The sequence below is a fragment of the Ranitomeya imitator genome, chromosome 3, assembly GCF_032444005.1.
Source record: "Ranitomeya imitator isolate aRanImi1 chromosome 3, aRanImi1.pri, whole genome shotgun sequence".
In the NCBI taxonomy this organism is placed as follows: domain Eukaryota; kingdom Metazoa; phylum Chordata; class Amphibia; order Anura; family Dendrobatidae; genus Ranitomeya; species Ranitomeya imitator.
The window spans coordinates 175,266,580-175,282,294 of record NC_091284.1 but is presented as its reverse complement, the minus strand read 5'-3'; the positions used below and the strand labels follow the sequence as shown (position 1 = coordinate 175,282,294).

The 15,715-nt window shown below is 42.8% G+C and overlaps 1 protein-coding gene across 4 annotated transcripts in view; it reads left to right on the top strand.

Annotated features, from left to right (window-relative positions):
* SYTL5 (synaptotagmin like 5) overlaps window positions 1-15,715 on the top strand; it is a 461,654-nt gene that overhangs the window by 389,083 nt on the left and 56,856 nt on the right. For all 4 annotated transcript variants that reach the window (XM_069761622.1, XM_069761626.1, XM_069761625.1 and 1 more), the window contains 2 exons: window positions 12,902-13,080; window positions 13,668-13,770. In XM_069761622.1, coding sequence (XP_069617723.1) covers window positions 12,902-13,080; window positions 13,668-13,770 — 282 coding nt within the window. The remainder of the gene's footprint in view (window positions 1-12,901; window positions 13,081-13,667; window positions 13,771-15,715) is intronic.

The following is a 15,715-nucleotide window of genomic DNA, read 5'->3' as shown; positions in this document are numbered from 1 at the left end:
CGTTACATAAGCCATGTTGCTTGGCAGGATCCAGGCGAATCGAGGTTTCCACCATTGAACTCTTATATAAAAATCTGGCCTACGCTGCAGGAATCCCTGGTTGCATCCATGAAGTAGCTACTGGCTGTTTTAAGTTCAGGGAAGATCTAAACCAGCTGGTTCAGTACCAGAGACAGAGAAACCAACAAGAACAAAACCTGAAACCAAAAATAAAGTAAGATGTTTCAGTGTCAGATTCCAGGAGAACATTCCAAAAACAACAGGCACAGAGAAAAGTCAGGCAGTCAAAGGGTCAATCCAGAAGTGTATCTAGGGGTAATCACAGGGATTATCAAACACATAAGGGGGTTAAAATACAGAATATTAATCTAATATCAGACCTCCAGGGACAGGTAGTATAAGAATACCAAAGCTGGCAAAGGTGGCTGGAGGGTGAGAGTTTATATAGGGGGCTGGGCGCGCTCATTGGCAGGATTAAAGGCCGCAATACACATTACACTAAACCCAATGATATTGATGGGTTCGGCTGATAGTCTAATGTGTATGGGGCCCAGGACAGATGATTGTCTGGGGAGATTGGGATCCGGCATGTCTCATTTCATATGTAGGAATCTAGCAGGTGCGTAGGATGCAGTGACACACAGGAGGTAGAGCAAGGGTTAACAGGTGTTTTTATATAAAACAGTAGTAAGTTAAGCAGGGGGGTACAATAATAAAGGTAACAGTAGTTTATCTTATCAGTCTCTGGGCCTTGGTGGAAGGTGACTGGAAGATCCCTCGGTGGCGCCACAGGTGGCGTGAGATTTCTCCGATCCGGTCCCGCAGAAAGGCGATGCACTGTCTCCTCGCAGTGATGAATCCTCCGGCTTCTTTGGCACGTGGTCTCCTTGTACGGTCACGAGATGTTGTGGAGGTGTAGTTTCGCAGCACAGCGCACAAAGGAAACAGTTCAGTAGACAAGGTCGCAGAAGAGGTACACAGTCCAGCGGTCACAGCCTAAGGAGCAGGCCGGTTTTCAGTGGGCACCACAGGGATATGCACCACAGGGATATGGCTGGGCGGTGCTTCCACTGTGGTCAGCGGAACAATGCTATGGACTCTGTACCGGTCACTGTACGGTGCGGAGGTCTCTCTGAGCAGTGTGTGCCAGTGAGGATGGACTTGCTAACCAGGTATGAAGGCACAGATAGCTGGCATGGGTCAGTTGAAAGGGAGTCAACCTTTTGGTTCCCCGCCAAAAGCCCCGTCTTGCCACGCACACCGCTATTTAAGTCAGACTCGCCCCCACCAGTTAGGTGTCCTGGACTGCTCCAGTCAGAAATCATGGGGACAGCCCCGACAGTTCCAGCCCAGACACACAAGAAGGATCGCTAGCCTGGTCCACCTCCCTACGCATACTGCCAAAGATTTAGATCTCCAATAGAAGAGAAGTCACTGCCAGCAATGCTTGGAAGTGGTTCTCTCTTAGATAATACGGGAGCGCTCGGCCACCTGGACGCTCATTTGTAGGAGAGACTTGATCAAGATAGTTCCTGGCCAGTTGATAAGCCAAACCATCGTTCTGCCAACAGCAATCTAAATTGTGTCGTGGGGCTTAACACATGCTGCCCAGTATCACAGCAAGTGATCCCTCTGTTGGTGCCACCAGCAGGCATAGAGAGCTGATGTCTGACTATGATGTTCAATGTAGTTGACATGTTATAAACAATATGAGTCAAGGGGCTTAATACTAAAAAGAGGTGGCTCAGTACCCCTTTAAAAATGTCCATATACAAATCCCCACATCCACAAGTCCAGCTAATCAGTGACCACCTCCGAACTGATGGAAATTGATTCTGCTGGTCAGAAATGTTTCAGCAATTGTGGAGGATTTCCTAAAGTAAATATTTATTTTTGAAAGCTGAAAATTGTAACTCTCATCACCCGTTATCTGTGTTTCCATATTTAAAAAAATATCTGGATATTTAGGTGACTGTCTTTAGCTTTGTCTCAGGAATAGCACAAATATATGCACTTTTATATTATTTATGCCGAATGTAATGCTTCCTGAAAAAGATTATTGGCTTCAGCCACCTATAGTTAGGGTTTAGTAAGTGTTATATAGTGTTACTTCTTGTCTCAGGCACTGACACTCTTGGAATCAATAGCATATTAGGCTGACAGGCACTAAACCCATTGTGACACACTTTCATGTTCGATAATGGAAGTCAGTATTAATGTATAGTCTTGTTTATGGTTCCCTGGCTAGTACTAGTGTGGTATGGCAGATCCTGCAAAGCTCAGGAATGAAACCAAGTACATTAAACGTTTGCTTGTATTATAAGAATAAAACCACCATCATACAAGAAAAATACATAGAAAGTCACCAATCGGTGATGTGGGCTGGGTTATACAGAGCTCAGCATTCAGAGAACTGCTAGATCTGCAGCAGAGAAAACACTGATTTTATTTAAAAAAAAAAAAAAAAGCAGTTCAGTAAGTCACACATCATTGGAATCAGGGTATATTTCCCTATATCATGCTGCTCTCAGATTACATAACAAAAACTCGATGACAGATTGCCTTTATATTACACTATTAAATGTACCGTAGCCCTTTAGGATGAAATCTGCATATAACAGAATCAAATTTTAGATATTTAAAACATGTTTTAACTGTAAAAAAAAAGACATGGATCTAATATTCAAAAATCATATACTGATCTATTGTGGCTAAGCAAAAATTTACAAAAATTAACATGAGGTTCTAAAGGTACCTTCACACTGAGCAACTTTCCAATGAGAACGACAACAATCTGTGACGTTGCAGCGTCCTGGATAGCGATCTCGTTGTGTTTGACACGCAGCAGCGATCTGGATCCTGCTGTGACATCGCTGGTCGTATCTAGAAGTCTGGAACTTTATTTGGTCGTCAGGTCGGCGCGATTCGTCATGTTTGACAGCAGAAGCAACGATGCCAGCAATGGTTTTCATGGAGCTAACAACCAGCGAGAACGATAAGTACGTCACTGGATCGCTCCTGCATCGTTCTGGTGTTGCTGTGTTTGACGTCTCCTAGCGACCTAACAGCGACGCTGCAGCGATCGGCTCGTTGTCTATATCACTGCAGCGTCGCTAAATGTGACGGTACCTTTAGTGTAAAATTCGGATCAAATTGTGAGAAGCCCACTGCCATATCACGGTGAATCTCTCAGTACATCCCTGACCTAAAAGGTGTGGTGCCATGCACCAACTGCTGCTGTAGCGAGGGAACGCCAGCGGGGGGAGCACCCATGCTGCAAGGCAAAGCCCCCATGGCTCTAGGGCACAGCACCACAGCAGCAATGGCTGCCATACAGCACCAACACCAAATGAAAGGAGCTAAAAAATTATAATTGTATTGAAAATAAAAAGTTTTATTTGTGCTTTTTGGTTGTTTGTTTTGGTTGTTACATAGCAGCAGGAACTGCAGAGTGGGTGGCACATCCAAATTGTTCTACAAGACTTTATGTTTACTTTTATGTTGTAACAAAGAAAGTGCTGAATAAAATGATGAGCCCAAAAGTCCTGTGCAAAATTGCATGACTTCACTGTGAGAGGTCTCTACAATCCCATTGTATTTAATGACTTTCTGGCACTCTCCCCCAGAAGCTGAGATTAGGTTTACATTTCTTTTAACCCCTTAGTGACCGAGCCAAATTTTTGAAATCTGACCAGTGTCACTTTATGTGGTAATAACTCTGCAACGCTTCAACAAATCCCAGTGATTTTGAGACTGTTTTTTCGTGACACATTATACTTTATGATAATGGTAAATTTTGTTCAACATTTTTTGTGTTTATTTATAAAAAATATCAAAAATTTGAGAAAAATGTTAAAAAATTAGCAATTTTCTAAATTTGAATGATTATCCCTTTAATCCAGATAGTCATACAACAGCAAACCATTAATAAATAACATTTCCCACATGTCTGCTTTACATCAGCACCATTTGTAAAATGTTATTTTATTTTGTTAGCATTTTAGGAGGTTTAAAAATGTAGCAGCAATTTTTCATTTTTTCAAAGAAATTTACAAAATTTATTTTTTTAGGGACTTATCCATGTTTGAAGTGACTTTAGGGGTCCCATATATTGGGAAACCCACAAACATGATACCATTTTAAAAACAGCACCCCTAAACATATTGAAAACTGCTGTCAGGTAGTTTATTAACCCTTCAGGTGCTTTACAGGAATTAATGCAAAGTGGTATGACAGAAATGAAAATGTGTATTTTTACCACCTAAATGTTGCTAACTTCTAAACAGATTACTACAGCCGTCAGACTCTAAGGCCGCTATTTGGTCATGAATTGCCATGGCAAACATCAGGACAACAAAATCATGATCTGAGGGCACCAATTGTGACAAAGAAGAAGCCCCCACACTCTGTTAACCATTTATAATGATGTAGTCACTATTGACAGCAGCATCTAAGGGGTTAAACAGATTTAGAAGGTGCAAATACTGATCGTGGCTGGTACAGCAAGTTGTCAGCTATGGTGTACAACCGACAGATGCTGGATTGTCATCTGTATGGGGAGGCTATTCTCTTATATCTCAGGTCAGTTAAAAGACGTATTGGCGGTCATTAAGGGGTTAAATCTCTTTTGAAACAGTTCATTAAGCTGCTCAGCTCCTGTGAAGACTTTGTTAAAGGAAAAAAAGGTCAAATCAATATAAAATAATTCAGAGACTGTTACCCCCGGCCCATTGTCAGGCACTTGGGACTGAATGGATAGGTTTCAAGATTTCACATGAGTGCAGAACCTCAGTTACCCTCTACTACTATACTGTACAAATAGGAAGGATCACACAGCACGTTGTGCGTTCTTCATTTCCTTCACTCTCACCTTCTTTAGTTTGACACTCAATCATTATTGATTATGACACTCTCACGGCCATTAATGTAAATGGGAATCTCTCTGACGCAAGTAAGATTACATGTACAATAAGGATATGACAAGACAGGAGAGTCATAATCCTCACGATATAATCATCCCTATAATAACATTTTATACAGTTTGCTGTCACAGTGAGATTTCCATGCCTTTTTTTTTAAGTTCCAATAATTAAAAATAACATATTACCTATATTTACACTGATTAAACCAGCTACTGACATGTATTTTTCTGATTTTTTTTTTGTTTGTTTCTTGATATTATTATGGAGGCAGACATCTTGCCTGTGCTGGTACTTTGCTTTAACAACATTCATAGTTGTGTTCTACAGTATCCACATAAACTTTTTAGTACAATAGTCTGGAAAATGTATTGACTTCTACAGTATACTAGTTTTCTGGACATGCTCGATGTCTTGTGCGGAAAGGAGCTAGTGGTAACCTGAGGCCATCACTTACTGTCATTGGTCTGATCCTATAAACCCCTTCATGACCGGGTGATTTTTCTGTTTTGTGCATTTGTTTTTTTCTTCACCTTCCCCCAAGAGCCGGAACTCAAGTTAGTTGTTATGATAAAATAGGCGCAATTTGCTATTGTTTTTTTGAGTTATGTTTTTATGTAGTGCATTGTGCAGTAAAAATTAAGTAGATACATGTTTCTACAGGTCAATAAGAAAAAAAATTGGTCCATGTCACCTTTTTGAAAAACCATAGTGTTTTCATTTCCCTTTTACAATGGAGAAGTGTAAAAGGCAGTTTATTGCATAGCAAGCTGACATTTTTATTGGTACCATTTTGGGGTGCATCAAGTCTTTTGATTGCTTGTTCTTGCATTTTTTGGTGGAATTATGAAGACCAAAAAATCACAATTCTGGCATTTAATTTTTTCTCTATTCACAACTTTTACCGTACGGCTTAATTCATTTTCTATTTTCATAGACTTTTACAGTCATGGCAATATTAAATATGTATAGCTTTTTATTTCATTATCTTTAAAGGAGGAAAAAGAGGCTGATTCTAATTTTCATATTTTTGAAATCATTTGTTTTGCTTTGTTTTTTAGTCCCTTTAAGGAACTTGAACTTGAATTTTGTGAAAACTTGTTCTATACACTGCTATACTACAGTATAAAGCTAAAATTATAGCTTCCTATGAATCCAAGCCTATGGATGAGCTTTACAGTAGTATCGACATGGCAGTGTCATGATCCTATGGTAGGATTTGAGCAGGGGCCTCGTGGCTTAATGCTGGTGGCCTCCCTTTGGATAGGGGAGGTCTTTTTATAGCCGTTGGAGGCTTGCATCCTTGTCAGTTATACTTCTGCCCTTGGCTAAGTTAAGTGACCCCTGTACCCTTGTGTGTTTGTGCCTTGTTCCTGCCTTGTGAGTTTGCATCTCGTTTTGACCTGGCCTGTCCCCCACTTTGCACTTACCTGTCGATTAGGTTCTGTCTGAGGATTATCTGGTTCTCTGACCCCGGCTTGGTTTCTGACTTCCCTTTTGGTTGTTTCCCTCAGCTCTGGTTATACCCGCTCGGTTTCCTGACACCCGCTTGTACCCGGTTATTCTTCTGTTTACACGCTTGTCGGCTCCCCAGCCGGTCGTCTCCCGGTAGTACCCTCGGTACTCCGCTGATCGCTACGGGAGCTCCGACGGCTGGCCCCATCCCGGCCCCTCCTCCTGCGATCATGTGCCGCAGGTCCTGCATGCTTGCGACCGTGCTGTTCTGTGTCTACAGGTGCTGTGTACCCGTCCCATTCTGCGCTGTGCGGGACTCGTGTCCGGACCTGGGCAGGTCGGTTATGGGGTTTCTGACAGGCAGCTATTGAGGCCTTCAGCGGACCCCTTGCCCCTGCCATGGCAGCCCATCGGCACCCCACAATCACATTGCAGGGAAGGGTGATGGGCTGATGAAGCGACATGTCCCTGGACTATGAAACGCATTTAGGCAGAATCCTGTATGTTATAGTATACTGTCAACATAGAAGGGATGGGGATTAAGTAAAAAGGTAACATACCAAGTCAGTTGATGTAACAAAAGACAAAATTCTTCCCACAAGCCCAGGGACATACTGTACTACCCAGTGGTGTAACTACAAAGTTATGGGCCCGGTGCAAACTTTCAAATGGGGCCTCCATCACCATGCCAAAATATTTTCCACCCTAATTCACATTTTCCCTATTCATTTTGCACACTATAGCTTTATTACAATGTTGTATAGTCTGACCTCAGGGGCGTAACTCTCCTGTGCCCCATCCTGGTATATATTTGTCCCCCATTCTGCAGTTATTCTGTAATGTAAAAAAGAAAATAAACCATTATACTCATCATGGGCTTACATAGTAGTCATGGGGATCCACATAAGAAGTATAATGCACTCCCATAGTCCTCCTTAGAATATAATGCACCCCCATAGTCCTCTATATAATATACTGCACAATTCATAGTCATCCATGTAGTATAATCAAATGCACCTCCATAGTCATCCATAAAGTATAATGCACAGCCCATAGTCCTCGATAAAGTATAATGCACCCCATAGTACTTCATAATAGTAAAATGCACCTCATAGTCCTCCTATAAAGTGTTATGCACCCCATAGTTATATATAGTATAATGCAGCATCCCCATAGGAGTATAAAATGCAGCAGCCCCATAGCAGTATAATGCATCCCCTTTCCCCCTCTCCCCCCATAGTAGTATAATGCACCCCCATACCGGTATAATGTGCCCCATACCGTTGGTTTGCAAAAAAAAAAGGTTTTTCCTTACCTGGCCGAGCTCCAGCAATGCCCTCACCCACGATTCAGCTGAGGCGTGCAGCGTTGTTCCAGCGTATAACAGTACAGTGACTTCTTACAGTACTTCGGCATCATGCGCTCTGAGGTCAGCTGCCGGCCTGTGATTGGCTGGCAGCTGTTAACTGTTGCCAGAGGTGTATCTAGATTTTCTGGTACCCAGAGCAAGAATTCAGTTTGGTGCTCCCACTCCCCCAAGCACATATGCGATTTGCACACTTAGTCATGTGCCGACGAGCTGCTCTCCCTAATTCAATATTCAGTTAAAAACTGAGAGAAGCAGGAAGAGAAGCTCGTTGTTACCCAACAATATGGAAGTCACATATGAGTGAAGCAGCCATGTGATGACCACTGGAACCTGCAGAGCTGAATCCTGACAGTGAGTATAATTCAGGCTGTTAGGATTGGCTGCAGGGCTTCTTTTTATAATTAAAGGGTGCAACCAGGTTTGAGATGAAAGTCTGCAGTCACTATAGGTGGCTGCAGGCTTCTGAATTCTCACAGTGCAGGGACTGCACACATTTAGGATTCTCCTTTGCACAAGTATCTGATTTGGATACTTCTGGCTACTAGACATGCCTGGCCTCACTCAATTCATTTTCATTGAGTGAGGCCACACATGTCTTGTCAGCACGTGACCACATGTATGCATATCACCAGCACCAGAGAGTGTGCAGTGTGTGCACTGTGAGAATTCAGAAATCTGCAGTCACATAGAATGAGGCTCACAAAAAACCATATAATTATAATTATATTATAATTATATTATTATATTATTATAATATATTATATTATAATTATAATTTATATAATTATAAACCATTATAATACCATAAAAATGTAAATTTTATTCAAAAAGACAAAAAACAATTATAAAACCAGTTGACACCATGTCACTAATGACCTACTAATGCCCGACCAGACCATAGGTAGGTTGGGGTATAGGTATACCTATTTCACCCTTTTTACCCCTATCTTAACCCTACCTATCAGCGGAGGTTGGCACCCTCTAGAACCCAATATGGTGCCCCCACTCGTCGGCGGCTCTCCCTTCTATCCCTAGAATTCCCTGATTTCATCACTAAGTGGGGTTTTCCAGATTAACCCCTGCAAAACACATCCCGCACAACAAACCATAGAGTACTACTGCAGTATATAACCAACCAAAGATTTCCAACAAAAAACGCCACCATACAAAATATGTCTAGTACAAGCTAAAGGCAATACTCATGAATACAGGGACAATTGAATAGCTCTAACATATCCCTATAGTGATCCCTGCCTGACAGCGGATTTTGGCACCCTCTTGAATGCAACACGGCGCCCCCGCTCCTCGGCGGCTCTCCCTGATAGCCCTAGCAACCGTTTATACTTAAATAGCAGTTAAACGGTGTCACCATACCCTATAAAAGTGAACGGTGCTAAGCCGCCAATAACCCCTCACTGTCTTTTGAAACTTGACTTCCAGGGATTTATAAACTGTCACCCGAATAACTTCAAATAAGGACACAATGCAAAATACATAAAAATGATCTAATCGTCCCAAAGGGATCTACAACTCTGAGTCCCAACAATAAGACATCATTGTTTTCTTAATGCCCTTCCAAACATATTTGCAACATACCCATTAGCATAGAGTTAAACCTGTGTCTATATTTATCAAAGCATAGAGTAATTTTTTACAAATATAACATGTACCCTCAACATACCATACCAGGCATATACAGAGAACTCAAATATTACAACATGCCCTATTGACAAAAGATTTAACATCAGGTTAAATATTGCAGCATGCCCTTCAATATGCAGTTAGACCTATGTCCATATATATTATGCACTGTTGCACAATTTCCCTTACAGTAGGTCAAAAAGATGATAACTTGATAAAGCCAGGCGCTATACTTAAGTCTGATGTGATGTTTACACAGACATTCCCATATGCCTCTTGAGGAACTATATCATGGGAGGGAAACGCGTCGAGGCGAGATCTGAGTGCAGATAAGCTTGCCAGTACTTACTGGCTTTATCAATTTATCATCTTTTTGACCTACTGTAAGGGGCATTGTGCACCTGGACCCGTGGAAGCGTGTATAACGTGAAACAGCCGTCGTCCTTTTACTTGCACTGTCCCTGCTCTGATTACCTTGTCCATGAACATATATTGGAAATAAAGGACTAAGGTTTCTTCGTCACATAACGGAAGTGTTGCTGCTTTCTTCTTCATTTGGATTTATCTACATGTTTTTCTTCTGGCAAGCACCCTCCACCAAGTGACTCCACTCCCACAATGTGCCAATGATTCAGAGTTTACCCCTCCATACCCAGGGCTGCCACTAGAAATTTTGAGGCCCCATACTGGCAAAATTTTCAGGGCCCTCTTGAGACTCCGCCCAGGCTCCACCCCAGCCCCGACTCCAGGCTCCACCCGTCAAACTGTCCACAGTCCCACCGTTCTCTCTTGGAAAATCTCCACTTCTCACCTATCACACATTGACAGTTCCCATCACCAGATCACACATATAGCCGGCAGCTTTTGTTTTGGCCAAAAGATTTTTTAAGCCGCCACCATAACACGGTAGACACTTTTGGCCGGGCCCTACTCTGCTGTAACCTATTAAATATTTATTAAAATATGCAATACAATTTAGGTATATTTTTATTTATTTTTCAATTTTTAAAATGACCTATAATACCACATACAAGGAACAAATACCACAGCACTATGACCAGATGACATATTACCACCACAGTGATCGAATAATATCAAATACAAGGAACAAATACCACCGCATCATGACCAGACCACATATTACCACCACATAGTGACTGAATACTACAATACTGATCAGAAATTTAAAAAAAACACAATACTACCACCATCAGTGCCATTATACACAGGAGATCTGTAATTAGTAAGCAGTGTCTGTGTACAGGTAATACAGTGATCACCGGTGACATTATACACAGGAGCTCTGTATATAATGTATAGGTAATACAGTGATCACTGGTGACATTGTACACAGGACCTCTGTATATAGTATACAGTGTATAGTGTCATTGTATAGGTAACACTGACTCACCAGTGACGTCTCTAGGTGAAGTCATTCATCTTTCATCCAGCACAGACCGCCATCACTTCATCCAGCCAGGACTCGTCTCTGCAGGAAATAACACAGTTATCTCGAGTTCCGCTTGCAGAACACATTACTTAATTTTCCCAGCCTCTACATTACACCACATGAAGAAGGCGACATAGTATCACTCTACACAGTAACAGGACCGCCCCCCATTTAAAACAGTATACTCAAAAAATAAAATAAATACATCACTGCAATAATAATATCCCTTAATTAGCCCCTATGGTAATATTCACCATCCTAGCCCCCGTGTGTCTCATTCCTGGCGTCAGCCATATGTTCTCCCATCCTGCCCTCATGAGTATCCATTCTGCCCCATATGATCTCCCCATCCTGCCCCATCTGTCTCCATCGTATCCATCCTGCCCCATGATCCTGCCCCATCTGTCTCCAATCATGCCTGTATCTCCAATCATGCCCCCATGCCTGCAATCATGCCCCCTTTGTATCCATTCTGCCCCATCTGTTTCCAATCCTGCCCCATCTGTCTCCAGTCATGCCGCCATGTCTTTCATCCTGCCCCGTGTCTCCAATCATGCCCTGTATCTCCATTCTGCCCCTGTGTCCAGCTTTCTGCCCCTGTGTCCAGCTTTCTGCCCCTGTGTCCAGCTTTCTGCCCGTGTCCAGCTTTCTGCCCCTGTGTCCAGCTTTCTGCCCCTGTTTCCAGCTTTCTGCCCCCGTGTCCAGCATTCTGCCCCCGTGTCCAGCATTCTGCCCCGTGTCCAGCATTCTGCCCCTTTGTCCAGCTTTCTGCCCCCGTGTCCAGCTTTCTGCCTCCGTATCCATCTTTCTGCCCCCGTGTCCAGCTTTCTGCCCCGTGTCCAGCTTTCTGCCCCTGTGTCCAGCTTTCTGCCCGTGTCCAGCTTTCTGCCCCTGTGTCCAGCTTTCTGCCCCTGTGTCCAGCGTTTTGCCCGTGTCCAGCTTTCTGCCCCTGTGTCCAGCGTTTTGCCCCTGTGTCCAGCATTCTGCCCATGTCCAGCTTTCTGCCCCCGTGTCCAGCTTTCTGCCCGTGTCCAGCTTTCTGCCCCTGTGTCCAGCTTTCTGCCCCGTGTCCAGATTTCTGCCCCCGTGTCCAGCTTTCTGCCCCCGTGTCCAGCTTTCTGCCCCCGTGTCCTGCTTTCTGCCCCCGTGTCCAGCGTTCTGCCCCCGTGTCCAGCGTTCTGCCCCTGTGTCCAGCGTTCTGCCCCTGTGTCCAGCGTTCTGCCCCTGTGTCCAGCGTTCTGCCCCTGTCTCCAGCGTTTTGCCCCTGTGTCCAGCGTTTTGCCCCTGTGTCCAGCTTTCTGCCTCTGTGTCCAGCTTTCTGCCTCTGTGTCCAGCTTTCTGCCCCTGTGTCCAGCTTTCTGCCCGTGTCCAGCGTTCTGCCCGTGTCCAGCTTTCTGCCCCCGTGTCCAGCTTTCTGCCTCTGTGTCCAGCTTTCTGCCCATGTCCAGCGTTTTGCCCGTGTCCAGCGTTCTGCCCTGGGCCCCCCGGATCGCCGCTCTCAATAAAAAAAAAAAAAAAAAGAAGTTCTTCTCACCTGGCTGTGCTCCTGCGGCGGGCAAAGTTCTCCGTCTCCACGCAGCTGCAGCGTGCACTCGCCGGCGATTGACAATGATGTCAGATGCCGGCGACATGCACGCACGCTGCAGCTGACATCAGCTGCCAGCGTCAGATTGGCTGGCGGCTGTTAACTATTGACGTGCGGGCCCGCGCCCGCACGTCAATAGCTTTAAACAGCTGCAGCGGGCCCGGTTAGCCTGCGGCTGCCGGTAGTGGCCCGGTGAGCAGATGAGACGGGGCCCGATGCGGGCCCCCTCTGCCCATCGGGCCCCATACGCCAGTCACGGCCATAATGCCCTGATGGCGGCCCTGTCCATACCAGTAAGTAACTCATTACATTTAATCTCAGTGCCATTCATTTTTTCTTCTTTCTGGACTTCACAGTTTTAAATATGTTTTTACTTTTATACTATGTGCATAATACCTAGAAGTAATATATTTTCTCTTGCACGCTACAATGCATCAGGTAAATAACTATTTTATAATTTATTTTTCTGTGTTTTATTTCAGGCAAGTCTCAATAGCATGACAAGTGCCTATAGTGAAATTTGGGACTATGATAATATGAAAGTCACAGGGGAAATCATACTGAATCTTAATTACAGCTATAAAACAGGCGCTTTGAACGTTCTGGTGAAGAGTTGTAAAAACCTAGCTGTGGCCGATGAGAAGAAGAACAAAACGGACCCGTAAGAACATCTTTATCTCTGTATTACAGGCATTATTTCAAATATAAAAATGGTGTTTTGTACAGACCCGTGAGCCCCGGAAAAAGTATTATAAATGCTTTTACCTACTGCATATTTAATTAATCAGCACAGAAAACAATGAGTTGAATGTTAGTCTATAGGATGTAGCACTGTGGTTTTAAGTATTATTCCCGGTGACATAATATGACATAAATCAGGAGACCACTAAAGCAGCAGAATAAAGAATAAGATAAAGAAACAATTTAAAAGTTAATGCAAAAAAATGTATCAAACTTGAAAGTAACCCAATAATGTAACCTGCTGTTAATTTCCCAAGTGGGGTAAATTCCCTAATTAGATTCCGCATGGAGCTCAGCCTGCTCTTAATACCCTAAGAACAAGTACAAGTTGTTTTTTTCAACTCAGTTGTTATTGGCTTCCCTAAATATTCCCAATATTTTGGATCACCATCACCTAACGGGTGATGCAGCAATAACAAAACTCAGCTCAAGGTCCAGAAGGTGTCGTTATCCTTACTTGTATGTCATCTCTTAGCTAATACTATACATTTAATTTCACGTTTCTAGGTATGTAAAGGCATATCTTCTTCCTGACAAATCTCGTCAGAGCAAACGAAAGACAAAAGTAAAAACCAACACAAGTAATCCTGAGTTCAATGAAGTGCTCAAGGTAAGATGCACAATAATGAATATAGTGAGGATCACACTTTGGACAGTCCCTTGTAGTAAATAATGCTGACCACCAGCAGTTATGTTCCAATCAAGAGGTCATGTAACTGCTGTGCCTCTCTTTGAGCTTATCCTACTTAAAGGTTACATATAATACAAATCTTTATGTAAATATTGTCTTGAATCTCCTATGGTGCATTGATTGATCCTCCGTACTACCTTCCAGATTGATAATTATATTTCCTTATGTGCACTGATATTTATACATTAGATATTGCATTATTCCACATTTGCTTTGTATTTCTCACTTTTTACTATGTCATGTATGTTTGTTTATTACGCTATGAATGTATTGTAAAGCACAGCTTTTATACCTAATTGATACTTAAAGAGATAATTAGGGACTTTTTTTTGGCAATGTGCCTAAAAACTAACATGCTGGTATTTGCTTACTACCTGCCTGTTGTGCATGGAACCGATCTCTGCAAGCACAGAATGTTCATAGACCGCTCCTGCTGGCGATTCAGTGGCTTTCACTGACATCACATTGACAGAGAAGCGGCTTCTCTTTCTCTCTACTTTGTTCAAGGCATGTGACTGCCGATGTCATGCTGATTGACAGCTGGCTCCCCGCTGCCTAACTGCGATAAACCGGGTATCAATCAGCATGACGTTAGAAGTCATGCACAATCGACAGAGCAGCCTGGAAGAAGAAGAGCTGCTCTGTTGACGTGGAGCAGCTGAATCGCCGGCAGTAGCGGTCAGTGACCACTCTGAGCTGGTGATGGGTAGAGCAGGCAGGTAGTTAGCAAATTCTAACCTCTTTAGTTATATAATTACACTTTGGGATATGTATATCCTCCTTTTGTGCTTGTATATAGAGATGATCAGTTCAATTTGTGCTGCCCGATTCTGCACCCAATCATCCTCAGCCTGACATCATGGGCACCTGGTGCCGAAGTGAAGGTTGGCTGCCACAGAGAGCTGGACTTGAAGCTGGGTGGCGGCAGTGAAAATAAAACTACCCATCTTTACGTGTATCACATTGATTTAAAAGGATCCCAGGAGGAATTTCAACTTTGCAATATATATGAGTAGATAAAACACATTGCCTACATCAACCCCACAATAGACCATTATTGTAAAGAGATATAGAGAGGTTTTGCCATTATCAAGTCAATCAATCAATCAATCAATCAATCAATCAGATCACGGCTTTTTTCTGTGTGAGGTCGAAAATGACATAAGTGGTCTGTTTTACGGTATTTATTTATTCATTTATTTATTTTACTACTTTATATAGCGCCATTAATTTCACAGCGCTTTACATACATTATAGGCACTGTCCCCAATGAGGCTCACAATCTAGAATCCCTATCAGTATGTCTTTTGGAGTGTGGGAGGAAACTGGAGTACCCGGAGGAAACCCACGCATACACAAGGACTATGTTCAGCTTTTTCTATACTAGTTTTCATAAATGAGGTCCATAGAAATTGTGAATAAAGGGAGTATATATAGGTGATGGGGCAAAGATTTGGTCCCTTAATTGATCCAGCAATGCACATCAAAGTGTTTAAAAAAAGGAAAACAGTGTTTATGTTTTAATGTATGTGTTAAATATTATGAAAGAGCGCTGTAAAGTGATTGTATACCTTCCTTACTTTGTGGATTTGCATTTGCTGCTTGCTCCATTGTCATTAGAGGTTGATTTGCTGAACATCAGTTTCCTGAAGCAGAAGAGCTCTTGCATTACTTTAGCAAAGTCTCTCTTCATATTTATTCCTGTCACTCATGTATAATGGGTTCTGATTGCTCTCCTTGCCTGAACCTCAAAAATAAAACATTAAAGAACAAAGTGCAGCAGGTAAACATTTTCAGTATTCTGGTAACATAATTTTATCCTATTTTCTCTTGCTTTAGCTTCGGTCATGTGTTTTTTCTTATT